Source organism: Typha latifolia, chromosome 1, assembly GCF_019914945.1.
Source record: "Typha latifolia isolate L0001 chromosome 1, TyphaL0001v2, whole genome shotgun sequence".
NCBI lineage: Eukaryota > Viridiplantae > Streptophyta > Magnoliopsida > Poales > Typhaceae > Typha > Typha latifolia.
This window is the reverse complement of record NC_133086.1, coordinates 2,312,465-2,332,301: the sequence shown is the minus strand read 5'-3', so window position 1 is coordinate 2,332,301 and position 19,837 is coordinate 2,312,465. Positions and strand designations below refer to the sequence as shown.

General features: G+C 35.8%; 2 protein-coding genes across 2 annotated transcripts; both read right to left on the bottom strand.

The window, feature by feature from the left end:
* Positions 1–1,746: 1,746 nt before the first annotated feature.
* Positions 1,747–6,811, bottom strand: LOC140780287 (dicarboxylate transporter 1, chloroplastic). The gene is made up of 3 exons (XM_073125716.1): positions 5,484–6,811; positions 3,850–4,071; positions 1,747–2,367 (listed from the first exon to the last, which is right to left on the bottom strand). Exons 1-3 carry the CDS (start codon positions 6,579–6,581, stop codon positions 2,005–2,007), a joined length of 1,683 nt encoding a protein of 560 aa, XP_072981817.1. The 5' UTR covers positions 6,582–6,811; the 3' UTR covers positions 1,747–2,004.
* A 922-nt stretch (positions 6,812–7,733) lies between these two features.
* LOC140798114 (carotenoid 9,10(9',10')-cleavage dioxygenase) lies at positions 7,734–18,651 on the bottom strand. Its single transcript, XM_073151855.1, has 14 exons — positions 18,367–18,651; positions 17,495–17,565; positions 16,820–16,834; positions 15,587–15,698; positions 14,823–14,922; positions 14,597–14,659; positions 14,230–14,340; positions 13,960–14,144; positions 13,680–13,815; positions 12,001–12,118; positions 11,824–11,925; positions 10,647–10,898; positions 8,789–8,900; positions 7,734–7,997 (listed from the first exon to the last, which is right to left on the bottom strand). The coding sequence occupies exons 1-14, from the start codon at positions 18,601–18,603 to the stop codon at positions 7,968–7,970; spliced, it is 1,644 nt and encodes a 547-aa protein (XP_073007956.1). The 5' UTR covers positions 18,604–18,651; the 3' UTR covers positions 7,734–7,967.
* Positions 18,652–19,837: the final 1,186 nt, after the last annotated feature.

Below are 19,837 nucleotides of genomic sequence, written 5' to 3'. Positions count from 1 at the left end.
AAGGTTACTAGAATTAATATAGTTTGCTCACTGGCGCAGTCTATACTCTAAACTTGGGAGTCCACAATGGGTGGGGCACGTGGCAGGTCTTAATTGGATGTTGGGTATATAAAAGGGTAGAGTTAAAGGTGTGGCACATAAGGCAGTGAGAGAGAGAGAGAGAGAGAGAGAAGGGCAGCCAAAAGGAGCACACAGAGAGAAAGAGAGGAAGAAAAGGGCGCGTGGACGGCACGCTCAGAGCATGGCAGGCGTGTGGGTACGCAAGTTGAATCGTAGAGTGCTTATGGTTGGTCCTTTAGTCTTTCTTCTCTTTTCCGGGCAAACTTTTGCTTGGTCTTGGATTAGTCCAAAAGCATAGTAGATCGAGTTCATGGCCTACTTTGTCAGCCGTTCATATAGCTCATTATTTGCCGCCCAGAAAAAAAAGAATAGTTATAATAGTAGTAGTAGTAGTAGTAGTAATAATAATAATAATAATAATAATAAGGGAATTTTGTATTTAACATTGTTCGTTTTCAACTATTTGCGGTTTGTTTCGTGCATTTTCAACTATACTGTTGTAGTATAGTTAACTTAAATTAGGAGCTTGATTAAGTTCAGTTAATAATTCTAACATTAAGTTGTTTTATATAAATATTTGGTAAAAATGTATGATCTAATTTGCAAATATTAAAAATGCAATGTAATTGTAAATAAGTTTTAAGAAAATAAGGTGTTATAAGCAAAAAAAAATTAAAAAAATTGATAAGTCCTCCACCAATCATAGGATTGACCAATAGTGGCACGGCAAATGCAGTTCATTGTGTTGATGTGCTTCACTTTTTAATAAAATTTTTTCTATTTTTATTAATTATTATTAAATTAATTTTTTATTATCTTAACCGACATAATATGATACGTGGAGCCCTTTTTTTTAACTTTTTCTTATTTTCATCAATCATTATCAATTATCTACTAGGCAAGTTGAATATCTATGACCGGTTACTAGTTGAATTATAGAGGAGAAAATTCTCACACATGCCTTCCTAAGATTAAGACCACGGGGCCGGACCTCGACAACTAGAAGATAGAATTTATCAAAGATAAAGAGAAAAAAATAATAATTCACAAGTTGCATATATTTATGGTGTGCTAGTATTGATGCCAGTTGTTCTCGTGCATGCTCACTTCCCATATTATAAAAATTAAGAGAGACGTTACAACGAACAATACTATCAATAGATAAGTTTTAAAAATTATCGACAGTATTTAATGTAACATTCTCATATTATTCTTATGCCAACAAATAAAATTACTTAAATTATTATCAATTAATATTAATTTTAATGAATGTATTAAATTATATTATGTGTTGAATATTATTTATATTTAACTATTGCTTTCTCTATGATTAAATAAAGCATTTATAAAAAATAATCCAAAAATAAATACTACAATATAAATTTTATTACATATTAAAAATTAAAGATTGATATACCGTAGATAAAAAAATCTCTAAATATTCTAAAAAAATATTAAAAATATGCGTTTATGTCTGGGCAAGCCATTAGTAGCACAGCATGGCCATCGCTGGGATAGACAACTGCTGATTAGCCTTTTAACAAGAGAGACAAATAATAATACAAAAGGCCAAGTCCATGATAAAATGATCTCGATCATCGGATCTATGATCACAAAAGGAGATCCCCTAGTTGCGAAGAAATTATACAACAAAAGGAGAAATCTCATACTATAGAAGTTCTCATAGGAAAAAAAAAGAAGATTGAAAATTAAAATGTCCCAATCACCACATCGGGAAAATTCACCGGATGGATACAAAACTGTATCAATCATGTTCGAGAAAATTGTGTACAACATCAACCTTGTACTGTAGCAACTTGTGCTTTTTCCAAGCAACCTTCCCAAAATAAATCATCTACTGAAATTTTAAAAATGGAAGACTAAAATTCTCTTAACTTACTGGGAATATCCCAATAAAAATCAACTGCGACTGCCGGAAACTGCTCACCACAAGCCAATCGTCTTCCACCAGAAGCCTCCAACACCTAGCCAGATTAGTATGTTCACAATGGATACGATAAAACCATATCCCCACCATTTACTCAATGGCACATAGTTGGCTCCGTAGAAGACTGGTGCAGATCCTATGCCATAATGCGTAAGACCGCCCATGAGATTGGAGAGGAAGGCGAGGATCATTGCTGCAAAGAGAGGAGGGGTGCCCAATGCACTTGCCACTGACAAGAAGGCTGTGAACATGGCTCCGATATGCGCAGCCCCACTGGCGAAGAAGTAATGGGAATAGAAGTAAAGGAGTACAAGGATGCCGAAAGAGAGCTGCCAAGACAGACCCAACCCTCCTACAAACTGAAATTGAGGTGGAGATTTCATTAGTAGCAAGGAAGGAAGAAATCATAACATAGTATAGCAAAAGATAAGAAATTCATACTATGCATGCAAATACTGATCATAGTGAGAAGTAAATGATGTACACTGAAGGCTGCAGAGGTATGATCACATAAGCAAAAGCAATCTAAATATCCAAACAAATATTAACTGTACCACAGGAGTTGATGCACCTAACATCCAAAAATAATTCAAATATACAATAAAAGTCGATTTGCGCTCTTACAAGTTGATCTGCTGATAATAATGAGACGTGAAAAATTGTTATTTATTTTGTATCACTAGGGTCAAAAGAGCAAAGCAGGTATCCAGATAAAAGTATATGGTTCTACTTTGACCGTCAGTTTCAGCATCTTATCATTGAAACCCAACTATTGCATCAAACAGTGGTTACTGATAGTTTCTGTAGGTAACTCTTGATGCATTGACGAGCTTTTGTGGTGGCAAATTAATATTTACAGACTAGATCTCAAGTAGTTGTAGGGTTAATACTCCGAGTAACACATTTTGAGTAAAAATGGGTTTATGACCAATAACCAACTATTGATTCAGATAAAATAATAGATAACAGTAGAAGAATTCTAGTTTAGGAAAAGAACTCTAGTCAATTCTCACGTTGAACCGAAAGAAGAAGGAAAATAACCTCTAGAATGGGCCTAGATTTAGAAAAAGAAAAGCAAAAACATAAACTAGACAGGACCATGGAGTACGAGAGGAGCCACATCAGAGATTCATTACATTTTAAAACTCAGATATTTCCAGAATCAGCCATGAAAATCAATCTCTTAGATTGTAGCTGCTACCTTTCAAGTTCAAATTTCAAATTTGTAACTATGATGCATCCAAAGGAACAGCACAGAAAATAGTTCTTTACTAACTTATGTAAAATCCAATTCAAGTAGCATGACATAAAGCAGTATCCAATTCAATCAACAGTTATTCTAGGATCAGATTGAATTTATGAATAACCTAAATTTGAATTGACAAACTAAACTCTGAATAGAGTGGATGATGCAAAAGACTTGTGCATTGCTATCTAGAGCTTATTAAGTATTGTATAACTTCAAGAAACATGAATATAAGGGTGTGAAACATAAACCAGCTATGGCCCTAGATAGAGCTTAGGCTAAGGAAAGCAAAATCAGCCATACAAGCATGCACAAAGACGACCGTGCTTGACCCAGCTAGGAACAATCATGATCAACAGTACAAATAGTACAGCAACCAAAACTAATCACGTGTCATTGTTAATTAATGATATAGAGGCATATCTAAGTATACTGACATCTATAATCAATGCTATCATGTAAACTTCTATTTCTAACACCTGTAAGTAAGCTGTAGATTCATGAAAGATTGTCACTTAGAAATTCTTCAGCATATCATATAAAAATAACTTCATCTTCTATCAAGACAAAAATGCAAGGACTACAAAGAAGATACCTTGACAACTGTTTGACTAAACCAGGAGATTAGACCATATTTGTTGAGATAGCCAGCCATTGCAATCAGTGCAGCAAACCAAGTGAGGGTGTCCCATGCCACTGACTCTGCCAAACACTCCTTCCATGTTACAACCCCTGTTATGAGAAGAACGGATAAGCCAAGAATTGCTGCAGTCACTGAGTCCACATTCAGTGCCCCACCAAATATCCATAGCCCAACCTGATTGGAATGATGGAAGAAACAAGTTTCTGTGAGCAAAAGAAAGTCCCCTCTTTTCAGTAAGTTGTGGACAGGATCACAAGAAAATTTTGTCCCCTCCTTTTAGAGAGTTACAGACAGAATCACCATGTAAATTTCATCTTATAGCTGACCCCTTAAGCATGCTTGTATCCAATATGGCATTAAATATTTAATCGTTGCCTAATAACATTTTGTAGGACAAAGAGCAGCTCTAGGGAGAAAATGCATATACAGACATAACATAAGTACATGTGGTCCTAGAAAATGTCAGCTAGTAGTAGAAAACTAGAAATCTACTATAACTAAGCACAATATGTGATTTGGTGAAGAAGGGGAAAGGATTTACAAAATATTGATGAATGTTATAAAACATATTCACAAAGACAAAAATGTACACAGAATAAATATATAGTGATAATCAGGCCAAGCATCACCAACCTACCTGGTTATGGTGTGAGAAAATAAACAACAATGAATTTTAAGGCTTTAAGGATCATAAATGAAAAACTATAAAAGTAGGCACATAAATCCCAAAAAAAGAATCTGGCAAAATTGCTCGGGATAGAGAACGTTGCAGAGGATTCAAAGTTCTGAATGGTACAAGAAATCTAGCACATATCACATAATAGGAATTTTATAAACAATCAAACAGATGAATTTTGATGGTTAATACACCAAACAGTTAAACAGGTAGGTTGGCCAAGCATCACCAACCTACCTGGTTATGGTGTGAGAAAATAAACAACACTGAATTTTAAGGCTTTAAGAATATCTGGCAAAATTGCTCAGGATAGAGAACGTTGCAGAGGATTCAAAGTTCTGTATGGTACAAGAAATCTAGCACGTATCACATAATAGGAACTTTATAAACAATCAAACAGATGAATTTTGATGGTTAATACACCAAACAATTAAACTCACTTCCATGATCAACTTGGAGAGATAAAATTAAACAGTTTGCATGAAAAGTCTATTTTAAGATCCAAGTACTTAAAAGTAGAACGATGCATTTATAAAATTTTCAAAGAATGGCCTAGATGAAAGACGTATAAAAGGCAGAATGGCGACTTCTCCGAAGAGATAAAAAGGTTGCAAACAATGCACCAACAAAATCAAATAACAAAAGAAGGATCATTAGCAAAATTTACAAAGGGAAGTAATCATCCAAAAGCCAAAGATAACTTTATCTATGAAGTCCAAAATATAGATGCTGAGAACTTTAGCTTTAGCTTTGCAAAACTATCTTCGTCACTTATACTTTTCTAGGCAAATAAAGATATGTTGCAGCATAAGGAATCAACGGAATTACCCTCAAAATTCAATTAGCAAAACAAAAAAGTAACACTAGTGACTCGATCTACACAAACAAAAAACAGAAAAGAGCAACTTACCGTGAGAACGAGAGTCCCCGCCATGATAATCTCATTCTTGGTCATTGGCCCCATCTTCTCCAACTTCTCTCTTGCAAGTTTCGGCGCATCTGGGCTACTCTTCACACTTGGTGGGTAGATAAAGTATAGAAGCAATGGGACAACTACAAGCGACACCAAACCGGGAACTATCGCCGCCACCGCCCAATCCGTCCACCCGATCGTCTGCTTAATCGTATTGAAGGTGAGATTTGCACTAAGAGGGTTCGCGGCCATTGCCGTCAGGAACATCGACGACGAGATCACCGAGGTCTGGAAGCAAGTGAGCATGAGCCAAGCCCCGAGCCGCTCCTCCGTTCCATCTCCGACATTACTGCCACAAGCAACGCAGAGAGACTTCACGAGCGGCAGGAAGATGCCACCAGCGCGAGCTGACACGGATGGAATCGCCGGGGCGAGGAGGGCTTCGCTGAACACAAGGCTGTAACCGAGCCCAAGGGAGGAGCTGCCAAAGAGGGAGACGAACTGGTACGCGACACGGTTTCCGAGGCCAGTCTTGATGAACCCCCGGGCGAAGAAGAAGGCGAGGGCAATGAGCCAGGGAATGGGATCGCCAAAAGCGGAGAAGGCAGCAGAGAAAGTTAGGGTTTTGGTGAGCACGGAGGCGCCGAGGCCCATGAGGGCGACGGCTCCAAGGGGGAGGGGTTGGGTAATGATGCCGACGATAGTGGCGAGGAAGATGGCGAGGAGCTGCCACGCATTGCGGGCGACGCCGGAGGGGGGAGGGAGGAGCCAGATGATCACGCCGGTGGCGATCGAGGCAACGAGGGGCTTCAAGGCTGCGCCTTGCCACGGCGGACTAGACGGGGCGGTGGATGGGACACCTGCGGCGGAGGAGGCCGCGGCGGAGACGACAGTGGTGGTGGAGATCGGATCGGATCGGCGGAGGTGGAGGAGGGGTTTAGGAAGGCATGATTGGAGCTGGATACTAGAGGAGTTGGGTTTTAAAGAGGAGACGGAGGGGAGAGATCGAGAAGCTAGGGTTTGCAGAGGAAGACGACGACGGCGGATGGACAGGGTAGGGAACCCTACGTTGCAAGTGAGGGCGGAGGACGCCATTAGTGGCGGATTCGTTCTTGGAATTCCAACTCACTAGCTGAATGGAGTGGATCTCAGGAGATGATGAAGAGACAGAGAGACAGAGAGACAGAGAGAGGAATCTTGAGAGCAAAAGGAATCTTTGCGAACTCCGTCTTCAATTCCGGTGGTAAAAGGTTGCGATCTCCGTCGAAGTCGGAAGCCGATTGGAGCGATATTGGCCGTCCGTTTCATGTGGACGTGATGCTACTGGATGGATGACGCAAGCCAAAGTGGAGTTTTTGTTGCTCGACACCTGGCAGCGTTGGAATTAGTGGTGCCTGTTTGGACCGTTGGAGTTAAAGCGGTTGGAATAAGCGCAGAGATCCGAACTTGCTCTAGTCAAACAGACGAGCTCTGTTCTTTTCCGAAATTATCTCAACTTCCATAACAATGTAACGAAATAGGTGTATTGTGCAATTATTTTTGTAGAGTAGGCGTCTCTATCCAAGCATCAAATCCAATCGTTCGGCAAAATGAGTGGTCGAAGCGTATTAAGATGAACTTTTTATTATTTATAAAATAAGTATATCTTTTAAACTTATAAGCGAGCCACAAAATCTTTTATAGGAATAAATTAAATCTTTTTTATTCTATACAAAATTTAAAGCCTAGTTTAGTAATAAAATTACTATTTTGTTCGTAGATTAAATAACTAATTACTATTACTAATTTATATCTAATTAAGAATATGTTTATTATTTAATTTAAAATATTATCAATTCTCAATATAAATTCACTATTCTTTATTATTGTAATATCAATTTTGCGTATATTACTCCTTATACTAATATTCACCTAAATAATATGATAACTTAAAATGGATACAAATTTTGGACTGCAACTTAGTATCGGCAATGGGTATGAAAAAGTATTTATAGTGATATCAGCTCTCTTTCTTCTAGTATCAAAAATTAGATATTTTTTCTAGAATTTGTCTTATTCTAAAAGTGAACGGCCGAATAAACCAACATTCCTTCACTTGGATGTTGATCATAACTGATACAGTTAAGAAGGCTTCAATTCCAATGAGCTACTCAGCTGGAGAAGGTTCAGTGAATGATCTCACATTCAGATCACATAAATCAGATGAAAGGACAGAGAATGGACAACAAATTTGAGAGGCGCATGATATAAGAAAGTAGATACAATTATGCATTCTGTTGTTCAGGTAAAGATATTATGGGCATATCCAGCTTCATATTTATTAGCTGGTGTTGTAATGGAGTAATTAATAGTAGTTTCAGTCGTCAAAGTAAACAAGCAGGATACAGTTGTAGGAATGAACTGTTGTCCTGAAATACAGTCGATAATTCATAGATTCCTTTGGCATTTTGTGCAATGTGACAAGAAAAACTCTTTGAGCAATCATCCCCCCACTTGTTGCTGGAGTTGTTCCTGCCAAGACAATAAAATTTATGAATAAAAGCACTCAAGTAAAAGGCCATTATTCTTTGGAGCAAGTTCCTTAAACACAAGCATCTCACGGCCGCCCGCAAACCTTTGGAACTCCGAACAATAGTAACATAACTAGGTTCACACCACAAACTTGTGAAGAATCACATGGGGTTTAATTAGTGATCTAGTGTGTTCTGATAACAAGACCACAAATCCTTTTGACAGATATCCTCATACAGATGTTACCAAAACGCAAATGAATTAAAGCAGTCATATTGAGCAGCCAAAGTAGAACTTGTAGGAAGCTAACATGGAGTTGCCAGATAAAGCTATTGACAATTACCACCATCGAGGAGGATAACTACCTAATGTTCTAAAGCACTTCACATAACATAACTTTCAGAAAGTTTTCAACAGAAGTTGATGTGTACCTTATTATTAGAATGGTTCATAACTTCATATAATAAATATGAACAAATGAGAATGAAATAGCTGGCATATTCAATAACCTGTTGTCATGCTTTCACGTTATCTATACAAAATGTTCTGTGACTTCTGTCTAGCATTCAGTGAATTAGTAAGTTTTATTTTGACAATAAAAAATGTTTAAGTTACCAACAATATATCAACAATCAGTAACGGTGTGATCCTTCTGTTCATTCATATATATATATATATATGAGAACAAGTTACCTGTAAGATTTCAAAGAATCCTCATGATCAAATTGAGATAAAAATAACAAATGGACCAAAATAAATATTACCTAGCTTTTCAAACTCTTTTTACTTACCTCGGTCACAAAAAAGGCGTGGAATCCATATGGCACCCTATTAGGTAGATCCACAACTGCCACAGGATCAGACGACATCGTCTTTGCATCAATTACATCGATTTCAGATTTCCTTCAAAATGTGGAAGAGATTGTAAGCCAATCCTTTCACCAGGGCATTAGATAATAAAATTCAAAATGATCTAAAAAGGCAGATGGTTCCACCAAAACAACTTAAAGAGAAAAGCTATCTTAATGTTAATATCAACATGCAAATGTCTTAGGTGCATTTTGACCTTAGAAATGATTTCAGTAATGAACTTAACCCACAAAAACAGCAGCAAGAGTAATGTTTTGCAATCTTGCTTCCTTAAATCCAGCATTAGCAAGAGCCTCCAGTACACAAGATCCTTTTAAATGACTTTGAACAAATTTCAGAACATTCTCAAAGTTATTACAGAGCATTTTGCAATACGGGATACAGAACTGTCCTCAATTTCTTTTCAAATATTCTTGAAGTAGAAAATACAAGGAACTCCAGCAAACACAGTTATTTCAAAAGTCTAGAACCTCTAGTCGTATCGTATCACATATCATATCAAATACTTTCTTTATGTATCCAATTTTTTTAAAACAAAAATAAATAACAGATACTCTCGGATAAGGATAGTTAGATATAAAGATAAGTACTATTTGCAACAAAGTTGACCCTAGATGATCTCTAATATGAATTATCCATAAATTTGAATTTGGAGGGTATCAATACTGGGATTCCATGCCTCAAATGCATAATAAACACATGATAGATCTGTTACGAACCAGATCTAGACCGATCCGGACGTAAGAAAATTATAAAAATTTAGGTAGTGGTAGCCTTGTGAGTTAGGTTCTAATGGCTCTGGTTTCACCTATATCGGAGGTCTGGATGAAAATATATAAATACAATATTACAAGGATGTCGCAATAGGGCAGAACAATAATTATTCAACATTATGACGATCGTCGGAGTGTGACGGATGGCCAAGGGTGGTGGAGGACGACGGCTGCTGGAGGAAGATGATGGCTAGAGTTTGGGTGCTTGGAAAGGTTCTACGATTACGATCTATTCCTATGAAGATAAAGACGATCTAACGGTTATAATAAAAACAGTAAATAAGATAATAAGAAAATAACTAAATTTAATTAATTCTCAATGCTTTGATGATTGGATTAATAAACTAAGAAGCCTAGCCCCCTCTATATAGAGACGTTGGGTACAATAAGTCCTACTCGAATTTAGCCCTAAAAGCTTATATGACTCGAACTAGGACTTATCTTAAAGGCTTACATGACTTAATTGAACTTGCTTTAGTGACTTACATGACTTAACTGAATTTGCCTTAGTAGCTTACATGACTTAATTGAACTTACATTAGTGGTTTACATGGCTTAACTAGACTTGCCTTAAGGGCTTACATAAGCATGAATTGATTAAAGATAAATAGATTTAATCCATCGAGCCCAATGTTCTCATGATACGATCTGATCTAACTCTGTTCGCATCAAGATCAATGTTCTTTGATCCTAATTTATGTGTCTAACAATTTGTTATAAATGTCTAACGATGTGCTTAAGTATATAATTTCACAAGTAATAATTATAATAGTAATTTAATAAAATACAAGCTATATATTTTTGTTTGTAGATATAATCATTCCTTGTTTTAAGATTTGTTGTATCCACATAGCAGTATCGTGTTTTTCGCATCCATGCTTCATAGCATCGAGTAAAGTGGCAATCTCTAACTGATAGGACGGATGGGTTACTTTACAAGGATATATAATGCTACATGGATGATAACACCAGCTATGACTAGGAATATGAGAGACAGAAAAAGTACCCAGTGTTCTCATCATGTACAAAGAATATCAAGTACCCATCATCCTCTTCAGCAGTGATGCCAGGGTGGCGAGGGACAAATATAGCCTCTGAACCATATCTACCTGGGCCAAATTCAAAGATGCCTTTCACATTGCCTCCTACTTCAAGCTTCCTTTTGCCACTATCAGGCTCCGCATGCAAATCAAATTTGATGATGCCATTCACCTTTGTAATACTCTCAAAGGTTGTGGCATAGACAAATTGTTGTTTCCTGTTCCAGCAAGAAGACAAATTAAAGAAGCGGAGAAGCATGGATAATGATACTGAACTCTTTTATAGCTAGAAATATGATATTAACAATGCAAACACACTGAAAAAAAAGACAATATCTGACCTTTTTTATCTCCTAAATGTAAAATGATCAGTGACAGTAGACTTACTGCAAACGGTAATTACCGCTCGCGAAATCCAACTACTTACACTTGTTATTGTGAAATCTTCTTCTACCATTCAAGTCAAGAGCAATTACTTCTTTTGGCTTTTCAGTACTAATTATCTTTTACGGGAGAAAGCTTATCTTATCATTTTACTAATCACTAGTGAGCTGAGGACAGCACATTCTGGATGTTATACAATAGGGGTTTTACCCAGTAATACAAGGTCCAAACTAAAAAGAAGAAATCGCTAGGTAAGTCCCTGCTTTTAATATCATCAACTCACCACCATTTTGAGATGGTTCATCCCCAGGACGTAAGAAGTCCCAAATGGCTGCTACATGGTATTGAAGTGCTTTTCTATTTTATTTTATTTTATTTTGTAAGAATACCTAAAAGACTAAAAGATCACATGAGATCACCACCACTTTTTGATAGTGTTGATCACATTGCAAACCAGGGATACACAACATTGAGGGATGTAGACCTCACAAGGCTACAATAAGCAGCACAATTGGCTTTGCAGAAGAGAAGAAATATCATCAAATTAAGGGAAAAGAGAAGGAAAAAAACATTTCATAACAAAGAGCATGTACAGGGAAAAGAGAAAAGAAACATTATAAATAAGGAAAAAAAATCAAAGATGTTCCTAATCTAAACAATATCATATTGACTAATCTCTTGTCAAAGAAACAATAATATTGACTAATGTCTTGTCAATGAATTTATACTCCTTCCAATGGTCCAAATTTATGCAAGTACCTTCCTGTATAATTCTCATTGATCCGAGGAAAATCTACAATAGAAACTGATAGTTGCTTCTGAGTAGCAACACCAGTTTTCATGTTGAACCTCATTTCGTATCTGACAAAGAAAGCAATAGTCAGATCTAAAGAATGGCGAAATCAAAATAAAAGCTAAAGAATTGGAAACACATACAGCTCATTTTTAAAATTTTGAAGCTGATCTTTTGTGGTACCATTAACCATGTCCAAATCTGGATTCTCAAGGCGGCAAGTGATCAGAACCACCTCATCGCCTTCCTCCCAAGCATTTGCTAATGAAAAAAACAGAAAAATATTCAGATAGCTTGTTCTAGCACATATTGCACATTAAAAAGAATTAGTACAAAGAAAACATTCGAGAAGATTTTTTAACAAATATAGTTAGAGTTCTCGTATCTTACTAATCTAAGGAGCGAGTACGAAGATTTCATCTGCGAAGTTCCCTACCACAATCGAATTAGTTCTTCAACCAAACTTTTCAAAGTTGCACAAAATAAGCGATTCCGCACAAATAGGGCTACTATCTCTAATAATTTCTCTCTCAATTCCTATCTCTGCATCTCTATTTATATCCTGCTGTTCCCCATTTCTACTGTATTAAATCTTTCTTTGCAATTCTTAATTATAAGCTAGAATCCTGTTCAATTTAACTCTTATTTCTCTGTTACAAAATGGGTAATCAAGTGTCCTTTTTTTCTCCAAAGTAAGCAAGTATCCTGTTTTATTCCTCTCTTGAAAACATCAAACCTGGAGTCTTCTTAGAGGTCTTCTGAAATGGACAACTGAAGGTGCATGCATCAGTTTCTGAATATCTATTGTTTCAAAAGATAATTTAGTGCATTTCGTTGCAGTTATATTACAAATCTCATTCTTATAGTCACATAACCCTTTATAATTTCCGCTCTGCATATTGTTCATCATACCGATTAATTTTATCCTTTATCATGTTTATTCTTTTACTATTCTCAAAAATATTGTCCACACTACTCAGGCAATGTTTCCTGATTCAAAACTACATGACTTTGTAAAAAATTCACTCATTAAACCTATGGAGCCTAAGAAGTAATATACTAATATGCAGGGGTCGTGATAGGAGAAGGATAGTAGGTGAAGTGTTATGTGGGATGAGAGAGAGAACATTTACTCACATGAAGCACTGAAAAGGGACAGTGGTTATAAAAAAGAGATAGAATATACATATAACTTAGCAAGAAAATTCATAGATAAACGAAAATATTAATTAACATTGCCTCAGTTAATTGATTTATCTTAGTATAATTTTGATGCCTAGCTAGGGTAAATTTGGCCGTGGATTTGTGCCTCATGAAAACAATAACTGTTAAAAAACAAGGTGTGTTAGCATTCCAAGCCTAATCTCATTGATCGGCCAGCCTCTATTAAATAAGAGGTGCCCTACAGCTACAAAGTGAGCATAAACCTATACAAGGAAAGTAGATCAATCAGCATAAAGCTATACAAGGAAAGTATATCAATGAGCATAAATCTATACAAGAAAAGTATATCAATCTGCATATCTACATTTCCGGAGAATATATTTGGCACCCATCTAATTCTTAATATATAACAGAATCGATGACAATAATTGCTGTGATGAAAAACTATGACAGAAAAAAGTAAAATAATTCAAAGCATCAGACTAGAAGTAATAGAAACGGCTCAAACAAAGAGCCAATTAATAAAGTATCAGTTAGATAGGTTGATTATTTTTAAACCATGATATTAAGATTGTAATCTCTTCTGATGCTTGTTTTGCACAAATATATGAATAAGTAGTTCTGAAAGCTTCCTGACAAGAGAAAATGAGAGAATCACCATTATGAAATATGAAACAATTTGGAAGCTCAAACCATCTAATAAGCCGATCATCCTTTGCATATCGTGGAAGTACCCCAAAACGAGCTTTCTTTGTGGCATCAAAAGTGAAGATTAACTTCCCCTTCACCATTTCCTGAAAATATATATGAACCATGGAGTTTGACATAGATTAATAGCTTTTGTTAACCATCACAAGCAAATAGAGTATTACACAGTAGCTATAGTTGGTTCTAGCATAGTCCTATGAAAACAGAACAAATATATGATAGTTCAGCACCTTTGGACGGAAAAGTAAAGGCAGGTCCATGAAGATGGCATAATTTTCTGTGATGGCAAAGTCATGCATCATAACAGGATCTGGTATTGTTATTGGTACAGGATCGAGCATGACACCGTCCTTAGTAATGACCCGATAAGTGACATAGGGAGGTGTATGTGAATACCCAAAGGTGAACATTTCATCTGAAATCAGGGGTAAATCTAAGTTTAGAAGTGTTATCCTATTATTTGGGATTAATAAAAAGATGGTTTGTGGCTTCTGTCGCACCAGTGAATGGATCAACCTTTGGATGAGCACTGAATGAATGTGCCAACCTCTTGTCATAATCCAGCATTCCAAGAGTTTGCAGGTCTCCATCTTCCATAACTTTAATAACATCTGTGGGATATAGTAAAGGAGTTTGCATTATAAGTAACTAATGAATAGTACTGAAGTAGAACAATTCATGATGCACTAACTTTACCTACAACTTAAGGAACAGAAGTAATTTTTTACTGGTAGATATAGCTTTAACTGACTGAGAAAATTCCATGGCCAAATTAGATACAAACTAACTGGCAAGGAGGTAGAAAAGTAAAATATGTTTGATAAAAAAAAGTTCTTCAAAATATTGCAGTATATGTAGACAACTTACAAGGCTTATCTGCTTCTTGCAAAGCCAGAAGTTTACCATGATGATATATAAGTGCTGTATTACCTGAAGGCAAGATCAATAATTTAGTAATAACAATGATAAAGCTTGCTCCAATCAAGCGACATACTGATGCATATTTTGATCCTCAAAAGTTTTTGTGATTTCTCCATACAAAACTTAATCTATATAGCTGATGGTCTTTCAACAATAAGGAAAAAAGAACTACCTGTCCCGTTTCCATATGTCATATCCAATACTTTCAGTTTTGCTCGAAGAAGTTGCATTTGAACCATAAATAACCCAAACAATCCCTTAAGGTCTCCAATCTGCCCCATTGTGAAAGCACCATTTAAGTGATTTCAATATCGACATCACATAACAGCTGTGAACTAAAACTAATTATGCATTTGAATAGCATAACTTGAAAATCTTGACAGTTGTAGATAATGAAGATGATTTACATTATTCTTTTTGCTAATGTCCACCATAAAGTTGAAAAGATGAACAAGATGAACAATATCAACAAAGAAATGCAGAAACAAACACCACACTAAGGATGCCATCAAGGAAATTGAGGAACAGACTCACTCCCCAATCCAGAAAGAAGGATGCAAAAGTTCAGAAGGATATTTCACTAGTATTTGATTAAAATTGTTTAGGGAGGACACCATTTGAAACCTGAATCATCATTTTGAAGAATGTTTATAAGAGCAGCTTTATAGGGTAACTTAGCCATGCTACACAAGAGCAATACTGGTAGCATAAGATGAGTGTAAGATATAAGTTAGGTATCTGAAGAAAACAAATAATTTGACAAAGTTAAGGAATAATTCTACCTCCTAAATATTCAAAAGGTTCATAATGTTATGATGAAACAATGTCTACCATGTTGAATTATGAAAGCAACCTCTTTAGGTTAAGCAAAACAGCAAAACAACCTGAGGATTCATTAGAAAGCATGTAGCTGATTGTATGAGCTAACAAGTTTACCTTCATAAACTTTGGTCCACCAAAATATTCTTCTTGCTCAAGTCGCGAGGTTTTCACATAGCGTGAAACGTAAGTTGCTTTTCCATCTTTAATTCGCATGCCATGAATCATTCTGCAACCATTTAGAAATTACCAGTTGTAATTTAGTAGTTATAATTCAGAGACTAGCTATCAACTTATTACAAATCAATGTCATATATACCGGCATCTTCTGAAATAATTGAATTCCCGGATGCAATAGTAGCTAACATATAAGAAAATCTAAAGCCTTTACAAAAATGAATTCTCCAGTTGACTCACACAATAATTCACTTTGTGTTCTTGAATGAATTCCGCAAGGAACTAAAAAATTTGAAAGATTGTTGTAGTCACAGTATAGCTTAATTATGTGGTCCAGCAAAAAGAGGGTACCCTAATGCACAAGGCTTCCGCCTATACAGGTCAGAGAAGAGAAGACAAATACAGCCTTAGTCTCATGTCTAAAAAGGTTGTTTACATGACTTGAAGCCATGGAAGCATGGGTACCGTCACACCACATGATGCCCTCTATGTGGTACAAGCAATCACTGTTAAACTTTCTGTGGACAGATCTAGTTAACTTTAAACCAAGCTCTCAATTTTGGTATTTGAGATTTTGTTGAACATGTGATATCGATCATTCAACAGGAAAAGGAAAAACAATTACACAGTACCATGGACACGTTATGTACGTGAAAATATAGTGGAGAGGTAATTGTGATGACTTAAAGCATGGAGAAAATGAGATACAATAGAGATTGGTTCAACCCATCAGATATCTCTTCTCCCAAAAAAAATCTATAAAAACCCTGCCCTTCATGGATTTGATGTGCCAGAAAGCAATAGAGGTTGTTGGGAGTCTATTTCAGCTCTGAGAGTGCAGCATTTTTCTGTAATCATAAAGAATATGAGAACATTTAAGTAATTTTAAACTGAAAGTTGGCATTTCCTACACTAACCAATAAACAGTACCAGAAAAATGATGGAAGTATTGATATTTATAATTAGCATAAATTTACATATTCTAGCGAGATTAAACCAGACAATGCATAGGAAGTAGAGATTCCAGAAGATTTATTAGCTATAAGGATAATTTATTTTGCAAGTAATTGTAACTCTATGCAGCTTATAGCATCTATAAGGCATGAATAGCTATGACTAATAATCTACAACCAGATGTTAAGTTTCTTCAGCAGAAAGTTGTAGAATACGCACCCATCCCCATCAAACCTGCACAAGATGATAAAAATGTCTAAATTAGCCATACCATTTTGAAAGAGCTTGCAAAAAGAAACTTTCTCTCGATGCATTTGATCTTGCTAACAGTATTTACTGTATTTACTGTATATAGAAAGTAACTTGCTCTTTTATTCAAGTTACCTGGCAACCTAATTAAAGTAGGTTTGATGAATAGTAAGTGGTGCAACAACAACAACAAACCCTTCAATCCCTGATGGCTAAGGCATGGCAGATAGTAAATACATCTAAATCTAGTAGATTTAACTCTCTAAGTCTCTTTGAATAATAGACACTAGACAACCAACAATTTTACCTATGTAATAAGTCATGAGTTTTGCTTTAACAGAATTAGGATCTATACTTTGTTCACCAACAGCAGAAGTTCAATAATTGAGTAGGAATGCAATATGCAGAATTTGGTAAAACTCAGAGAAAATGGTTTACTGGATTTCTTAGAAATCTCAGAAATTACTCGTGAAGTATGCAAAAAGAATATTTTCAGGTAAATTCATAAGTCCATGATTAATTGGAATTAACTGGAGAAACTCTCAATAAGTCAACAAGTAAAACCAACTAGGTAAGGAAGAACCAAATCTGTTTATTTCACAGAATTCAGGAAAGACAAAGTAAAATGATGGGAGGTTTCCATACCAATGATATCCAGCTACTGGAACGAACTTTGGATTTGGCCCAACTCTAACAAACTCCCCATTCAAGCATTCCTGTCGAGCAGAAACTGCAACGTTAGTATATATCCAAAAAAAAAAAATTATATTTAGTCTATTCTGCAAGTAAAAGATCAAATAATGCAACAAAGAGCATAAAGTGGTTTCTTCAATCAGCAACCCAAACTATTTATTACCACAGGAAAACAAAACTAATTAACATTGTGTAAAAGACTAAGCAGAGGAATTATAAAGCTCTCCTTTTCTATTAAGGTTATAAGATTAGAGAAAATTACTCGGATGTAACAGATTCCACAGGAAAGTGCAAAAATATGAGAGAATATTCAACAATTTACATGCTGAAGTAAAACCAAATAATGCTACTTAAATGAAACAAATTCATGGTAAGGTCAGAGAATCAATTTCAACAGTATGTACAATAACCCCCCCAAAAAAAAAAAACCAGCCGTCTTGCAGCGGTAAGCATGACACAAAATTCCACCAATAAGGGTTTTGGGAAGGGTAGAGTTTTCTCATCAGAACTAGTCCTGTCGTCGATAACCTGTTTCCATTCTGACTCAGAAATAATTAATCATCGAGAATAAAATTCCTCCTAAACCCAGAAATAATTCGGAGATGTAACCTAAAATTGGAAACTTAAAGACAAGGAAAACTAACAACAGCCGCAGTAAAGACCTACGAGGGAAGAAGGAGATACCAGCGCAATAACTACACTAGTAACAACTTAACAACAGCAGCAGCAGCACTAGGAACTAAGCCACCACAAATCGGCAAAAATTGAGAAAATTTTCAGAAATTTCCAAGAAACCAATTGATTGGAAAAAAAAATATACTCACCGGAAGGGAGCCGCGGACGGGGAGGTCGGCGCAAGGAGGGGTCTCGTCGCGCACAGGGGCGAAGTTGCCGGAGAGGTAGTATAGTGGCTTCGAGGAATCGTGCCCAAAGTAAACCAGAACCTTCTCGATCAGGTCGACCGTCCGAGAAGCCAAACCCTTCCTCGCCCTCGGTTCCACCGCCACGATACCCCGCTGCTTCTCCTCCTCCTTCTCCTTCGCCTTCGCCTCCGCACCCATTGTTCGTTGGTTGTTCCGTCTCTTCCGTGCTGCTCCGGCTCGGATTGGATTAAATCATGAGGATATATAATACGAGAGGCAGCGCGGCCATGCATTTTCTCTCTGTCGTTACTCGTGACGTAGATTTCTTCTGTCCTTTTACTTTTGAATTAAGTGGGGTTGATTGTTTTTTCCCTATATCTTTTCTTTTGAGAGCTAGAAGCCCACAATCCTCCCTATAAACATACAGAGACATTTAGATTCATTAAATTTTAGATAATAGATTGAGTAGTCCACTCTAAGTTCTAAGTCATCACTCAACTCATCAAACTATCAAATAACTACTACTGTGAGCTTTTAATTAAACTAGCCCTCTTCCAAAACTTTCTTAGCAGAATAGATTATTCTTAAACTTATTTACTAAATGTGGTCTAATTTACTGTAGCCCTAATAAAAACGGTGAATTAATCAGCATTTGATATATATAAATCCCTTTAACTTAGTATTTCAATAATTTTAAAAAAATTATCTAGCGATTAAAAAGTTTTAAAAAAATATGAGATTATTTTGTTAAAAAACTCTACTATAGTTGGTACATATAAAATGGGATTGATTGATCGGCGACTAGTATTACAGTAAGAAGTGCACATTTCTTATCCTACTTTTTTACACGTCTATTTCATCTAGAAACTTAGATATAGAAATTGCTACCAAGTAAAATCACCAGTAGAAACAAAGATTTTTAAATATAAGTATTTTTTCGAATTAGCTACTTAAATAAAAAAAAATATAAATATCACAAAGAAAAATATTATCTTAAAAGAAAATTTTTCTCCTTTATGATTTATAAACCAAAACTTCTCGTGATCCAAAGATTTTCATTGTTAAAAGTAACTCTTATTTTAATGAAACTGATTCAATTATCAAATATATTTTTTTTATTTTTTTATACTAACTAAATTCACTTTTTAAATAATTAAGACTAAAAAATAAGTTAACTAATCAATCTCGATACTTAGCCCTAAACCAAACAAATAAATTTTGAAACATATTATAAGCTTTAAAGAGCTACATGAAAGGGGTACAAATGTGCAAGAGATGGCCTGGTGGCCACGTAGATTAATAAGCACCCCTAGTGTTCGGGAAATTTTTGCATCGTATATTCTTTTTAGGCAATTTATTAAAATTTACATTTAACATCGCGACTTCTCACCTATTTATAGTTCACACCCTTTATTTTTAAATATTAATCCAT